At 43.6% G+C, this 6,519-nt stretch overlaps 1 protein-coding gene across 1 annotated transcript in view; it reads left to right on the top strand.

The window, feature by feature from the left end:
* The first annotated feature begins 482 nt into the window (after positions 1–482).
* LOC121580530 (collagen alpha-1(VI) chain) overlaps positions 483–6,519 on the top strand; it is a 63,213-nt gene continuing 57,176 nt past the window's right edge. Inside the window, exons 1-2 of the mRNA XM_041895454.2 lie at positions 483–1,080; positions 3,136–3,265. Coding sequence (XP_041751388.1) covers positions 993–1,080; positions 3,136–3,265 — 218 coding nt within the window. The 5' untranslated portion in view covers positions 483–992. The remainder of the gene's footprint in view (positions 1,081–3,135; positions 3,266–6,519) is intronic.

Consider the following 6,519-nt stretch of genomic DNA (forward strand, 5'->3'; position numbering starts at 1 on the left):
CTCTCTCTCTCTCTCTCTCTCTCTCTCTCTCTCTCTCTCTCTCTCTCTCTCTCTCTCTCTCTCTCTCTCTCTCTCTCCCCCCCCCCCCCCCCCCCCCCCCCCCCCCCCCCCCCTCTTTCTTTCTCTCTTTTCTCTCTCTCTTTCTCTCTCTATATTTCTCTCTCTTTCTCTCTCTCTTTTTATTTCTCTCTCTTTATTTCTCTCTCTCTCTTTCTCTCTTTTTTTTTTTTTCCTCTCTCTCTCTCTCTCTCTCCCCTCTCTCTCTCTCTCTCTCTCTCTCTCTCTCTCTCTCTCTCTCTCTCTCTCTCTCTCTCTCTCTCTCTCTCTCTCTCTCTCTCTCTCTCTCTTCCATGTTAGGTCAGGTCTGGACACTGAAGTAAAACAGATGTGTGGAAACTCTTCCCTCTTGCCCTCAGCAACACACACATAGTCACCCACTGGCACACACACACCAGAGCGAGAGAGAGATCTTATCGAACATTGGACAGTAGCGTTTGTCATCTGTTTTTCATAGTTTCACTTAAACTGAGTACAGTTACACTGTGTAGACCGATGTTACATCATGTGTAATACATGTATGTTTACTAGGTAGGCTGTCAAAAAAACGACAGTTGATTTTCCCTTTTCCAGATGTTTGCCATAAGGTCCCTTAGTCAATGGGAGAGGCTGACAGGATCACACTAAAACAAAACAAAGATGTCACAACATCAAACTACAGATGTAGGTCTATAAGAATATTGTGTTTCTTAGAAGAGGAAGGCGCGTCAACTCCTCTTCTTCCTCCCTCCTCCTCTTCTTTGAGAGGCGTTCCATTTGCTGCTGCGCGCCCCCGTGTTGGTTCGGGACTAACGGAATTAGAACATTGACTGAGCTCCGGTTTCATCCATCTTCTGAAGTTCAGTTCGGAGGTTCGGGTTGGAGCTGGTTGGAGACGGTTGGGGGTGTTTCGGGTTTTTGGGTTTGAAAGTTGAGTTTTAACCGAACAAAAGACCATGGAGGCTCACGGAGTTCTCTCTCTGCTGTGCGTCGCGCTGTGTGCTGGGGCGCTCGCACAGCAGACCAACAGACCCAAGTTCTGGGGTGAGTTTATAAAGTTTGTTTCTAGATAAGAAACAAGCTTATTGTTCCGGGGTTCCAGTATTGTCTGTCTATGTATGCTATGTAATTAATAGGGAACTAAACAAGCTCTTTGGGATGAGAAACACGTTAGAAACCACGGAGAGTGAGAGAGCGAGAAAATGGGGATGGTTTCTGGCGAGCCTCTGCATCTTGGCCAGATGTTCCGTTGGAAGTTAGCAATAGCCTGTAGGAGCTAAAGCGAATTTAGTAAGACAGACAATGCTGAAATCATATATTAGGCCTTGCCTAAGATAACAGAATTGCTGAGCTGGTTTGTCATTGGTCCCACTGTAGTTTGGCTAAAGTCGATCTATCTCTCTCTGCTGCAAATGATGCTTAGAGTGGGATCGGCAATATGCTACCCTCCCCACATCCTAACCTACCACTAGGGGAGTGAAACTGACCTTAGGTCAGTGTTAGGGTTAATCAATCAATCACTCAATCAATCAATCTGTGTAATTTGCTGGGATTTGAATTGAAATCCTATGCAGGATGCAGAATCTTAATATGTTTGAGGTTGATTGAATCGAGGCCTTAGTCTAAACATATTGTAGTTGAAATATTTCCTTTTATTTTATTCTTTAAAGTAGTACGATTTAGTACAATTCCTACAACAGTTTTGTACTTTTAATTTAGTTTTAGCCTTTTAGTCAGATTTTATGACCAGCTTCATTACATTTGGTGGCAGCAGTGGAATTTAGGCCTCCTTAACAGCAATAGTTAGCAACCAGCTAGTTGCCAGCTGAGCCGGCTCCACCGATTTCCCCAATCAGCTAGATCAATTAATCAATTAATTAACTAATCAATTAGAACCGGCAAACCAGCTCTCTAACCTTGAGGCTACCGCCATTGAGTAACAAATGTTATTGTGTGACTGTGTGTATATGAATAGTTTAATTCCAAAACGCTATATATCCATTTTCAGAAATTTAGGTAAATTATATTTTATCGATTTAAAGAAATTATGAAAGAGATTGGGGTTTTTTCACTATCTAATCATGGTGTGGAGTTGTTCAATGACACTTCATGGTTTCATTTCAGAGAGACAAATAATCATGTTTCTTTACAAAATGCCATTTATCCACCTCACCCACATGAAAAAATACTATAGTTTACTATAATATAAATACTGTACTATTACAATAGTTCAAAAACTGTAGTGTTTTTTAGGACTGTAGTGTTTTTGAGAACCGTATTGTAGAAATGACTATAGTGTTTTTGCATATATTACTGTAGTATACTATAGTATTTCCAGTTTACTATAGGATAACTACTGTAGTATTACTATATTTAAAAAACGATAGTATATATTATAGTAATTACTGTAGTGTTTTGCAGATTGCAGTATACTGTAGTATTTACTAGGTTCTTTTTGTTTAGTTTTCTTTGACATAGAGGTGAGGTCTTTCTCCTAGACAAATACTGAAAGAGCACATTTTCCATAAGCTGTGGGGAGGTAGGACTGGAGTCTGACCGGATAGTTCAGAGCTTCTGCTCTTTTCTATAACCTGTAGGGTTACAATATATATACAATATATGGTCTACACTCTTAGAAAAAAGGTGCTGTCTAGAACCTAAAAGGGTTCTTCGGCTGTCCCCATAGGAGAACCCTTTGAAGAACCCCTTTTGGTTCCAGGTAGATCCCATTTGATTTCCATATAGAACCCTTTCCACAGAGGGTTCTACATGGAATCCAAAAGAGTTCTACCTGGAACCAAAAAGGTTTCTACCTGGAACCAAAAAAGGTTACAGCTAAACAGTGGATACATAGCGTTTTGCAAAAAAAATTAACAAAATTCATACACATATAAAATCTAGTAATTAAAAATCTGAGAACACTAATATTTTACACACACATGAAGATGTGTAAAATAAGCAATCATTTCTGATGAAAAAACACGTGAAAAATTGTTGGATATAGCGTTTTGGAAATGAACTCTTCATATACAGGTATCAGGTGTTTGTTTCTCTTGAAGATATTTCCTATGTTTACGTTTACTTTGGTGTGTGTGTCAGAGTGTCCGGTGGACCTGTTCTTTGTGCTGGACACGTCTGAGAGTGTTGCTCTGAGGGCCAAGCCTCCCAACTTCTACATCGATCAGATCAAGACCTTCACTGAACGCTTCATCATGGAGCTCAAAGAGATGTAAGATACACACACACAATGACCTTCCATTACAGAACACTAATACTACTTGATGATGACACAGTATTGTTCATTGTGAATGTGTACACTTAAAAAAATGCTGGGTTGTTTGGATGACCCTACTGTTGGGTTGCAGGCATTGGGTAACTTAGTCGGGTTGTTTTCTTTACGAAAGAGCAAGGTTGGGTTGTTGATGCTGGGTTATTGAGATATGACCCAGTGGGTCAGATCAGAAGACTGGGGACGTATCTTAGTAGGGGAGTGTGGCTTTCGGATAGTTCTTTTTGGCCTCCCGTGAGAGGAAATGCCATTCCGGTTAATTCCGAAAAGTTTATGACTATACCAATGTTGGGATACTTTGTTACAATATGTATCAAATCAAATCGTATTGGCCACATGCGCCGAATACAACAGGTGTAGACATTACAGTGAAATGCTTACTTACAAGCCCTTAACCAACAATGCAGTTTAAGATTTATTTTTAAAAATCGCAAATAATTAAAGAGCAGCAGTAAAATAAAATAACAGTAGGGAGGTTATATACGGGGGCTACCGGTACAGAGTCAATGTGCGGGGGCACCGGCTAGTCGAGGTAATTGAGGTAATATGTACATGTGGGTAGAGTTAAAGTGACTATGCATAAATAATAAACAGAGTAGCAGCAGCGTAAAAGAGGGGGTTGGGGTTGGGGTGGGGTGGGGTGGGGTGGGGGGGCAATGCAAATAGTCCGGGTAGCCATGATTAGCTGTTCAGGAGTCAATCAATCAATCAATCAATTTTATTTTATATAGCCCTTCTTACATCAGCTAATATCTCGAAGTGCTGTACAGAAACCCAGCCTAAAACCCCAAACAGCTAGTAATGCAGGTGAAGAAGCACGGTGGCTAGGAAAAACTCCCTAGAAAGGCAAAACCTAGGAAGAAACCTAGAGAGGAACCAGGCTATGAGGGGTGGCCAGTCCTCTTCTGGCTGTGCCGGGTGGAGATTATAACAGAACCATGCCAAGATGTTCAAAAATGTTCATAAGTGACAAGCATGGTCAAATAATAATCAGGAATAAATCTCAGTTGGCTTTTCATAGCCGATCATTAGAGTTTAAAACAGCAGGTCTGGGACAGGTAGGGGTTCCATAACCGCAGGCAGAACAGTTTAAACTGGAATAGCAGCAAGGCCAGGCGGACTGGGGACAGCAAGGAGTCACCACGGCCGGTAGTCCCGACGTATGGTCCTAGGGCTCAGGTCTCTCAGTTGGCTTTTCATAGCCGATCATTTAGAGTTGAAAACAGCAGGTCTGGGACAGGTAGGGGTTTCGTAGCCGCAGGCAGAACAGTTGAAACTGGAATAGCAGCAAGGCCAGGCGGACTGGGGACAGCAAGGTGTCATCATGCCCGGTAGTCCTGACGTATGGTCCTAGGGGCTCAGGTTCTCAGAGAGAAAGAGAGAACGAGAGAATTAGAGAGAGCATACTTAAATTCACACAGGACACTGGATAAGACAGGAGAAGTACTCCAGGTATAACCAACTAACCCCAGCCCCCGACACATAAACTACTGCAGCATAAATACTGGAGGCTGAGACAGGAGCGGTCCGGAGACACTGTGGCCCCATCCGAAGAAACCCACGGACAGGGCCAAACAGGAAGGATATAACCCCACCCACTCCGCCAAAGCACAGCCCCCGCACCACTAGAGGGATATCCCCAACCACCAACTTACAATCCTGAGACAAGGCCGAGTATAGCCCACAGAGGTCTCCACCACAGCACAAACCAAGGGGGGCGCCAACCCAGACAGGAAGATCACGTCAGTAACTCAACCCACTCAAGTGACGCACCCCTCCCAGGGACGGCATGAAAGAGCACCAGCAAGCCAGTGACTCAGCCCCTGCAACAGGGTTAGAGGCAGAGAACCCCAGTGGAGAGGGGAACCGGCCCGGCAGAGACAGCAAGGGCTGTTCGTTGCTCCAGCCTTTCCGTTCACCTTCACACTCCTGGGCCAGACTACACTCAATCATATGACCTACTGAAGAGATAAGTCTTCAGTAAAGACTTAAAGGTTGAGACCGAGTCTGCGTCTCTCACATGGGTAGGCAGACTGTTCCATAAAAATGGAGATCTATAGGAGAAAGCCCTGCCTCCCGCTGTTTGCTTAGAAATTCTAGGGACAATTAGGAGGCCTGCGTCTTGTGACCGTAGCGTACGTATTGGTATGTACGGCAGGACCAACTCGGAAAGATAGGTAGGAGCAAGCCCATGGCTTGCGGGTAGAAGCCTTATGGCTTGCGGGTAGAAGCTGTTAAGAAGCCTTTTGGACCTAGACTTGGCGCTCCGGTACCGCTTGCCGTGCAGTAGCAGAGAGAACAGTCTATGACTAGGGTGGCTGGAGTCTTTGATACTTTTTTGGGCCTTCCTCTGACACCGCCTGGTGTAGAGGTCCTGGATGGCAGGAAACTTGGCCCCAGTGATGTACTGGGCCGTACGCACTACCCTCTGTAGTGCTTTGCGGTCGGAGGCCGAGCAGTTGCCATACCAGGTGGTGATGCAACCAGTCAGGATGCTCTCGATGGTGCAGATGTAGAACTTTTTGAGGATCAGAGGACCCATGCCAAATCATTTCAGTCTCCTGAGAGGGAATAGGCTTTGTAATCAGCATTGTTAATATTATTTATATTATATTAGAATATGTAATAGGCATAAATATTCAGGGCATTTAAAATTTGTAATATTAAACATAACATGATGAACTGCAATTACATTTACTCTCACATGTGGCCAAAAATAACTATCTGTAAGCCACACCGCTAATAGGCTGAAAATAACCGTTAGATTAAAAAAGACCCAGCTGCTGGGTCAACCCAGCATGAACGTGAATAAAAACCCAACTGATGGTTAAATTAACCCATGTTTGGGTATTCCAAACCAATATGTTGGATTATTCACACAACCCAACTCGCTGGGTCAAAATAATCCAGTGTTTGTTCTGCCCAATATTTACCCATTATCTTGTGAGCCTGGGATAGTAAAAATTATGTGAATTTGGAACATACTTTGAGCCCACTAAGGTAGGCCCTGTACATTCGTAGAAAAAAAAAGGTGCTATCTAAAACCTTAAAGGGTTCTTCGGTTGCAGGTAGAACCCCTTTGGTTCCAAGTAGAACCCTTTAGGGTTCCATGTAGAACCATTTCTACAGAGGGTTCCACCTGGAACCAAAAAGGGTTCTCCTATGGGGACAACCGAAGAACCCTTTTGGAACCT

This window comes from Coregonus clupeaformis, unplaced genomic scaffold, assembly GCF_020615455.1.
Source record: "Coregonus clupeaformis isolate EN_2021a unplaced genomic scaffold, ASM2061545v1 scaf0409, whole genome shotgun sequence".
Taxonomy (NCBI): Eukaryota; Metazoa; Chordata; class Actinopteri; order Salmoniformes; family Salmonidae; genus Coregonus; species Coregonus clupeaformis.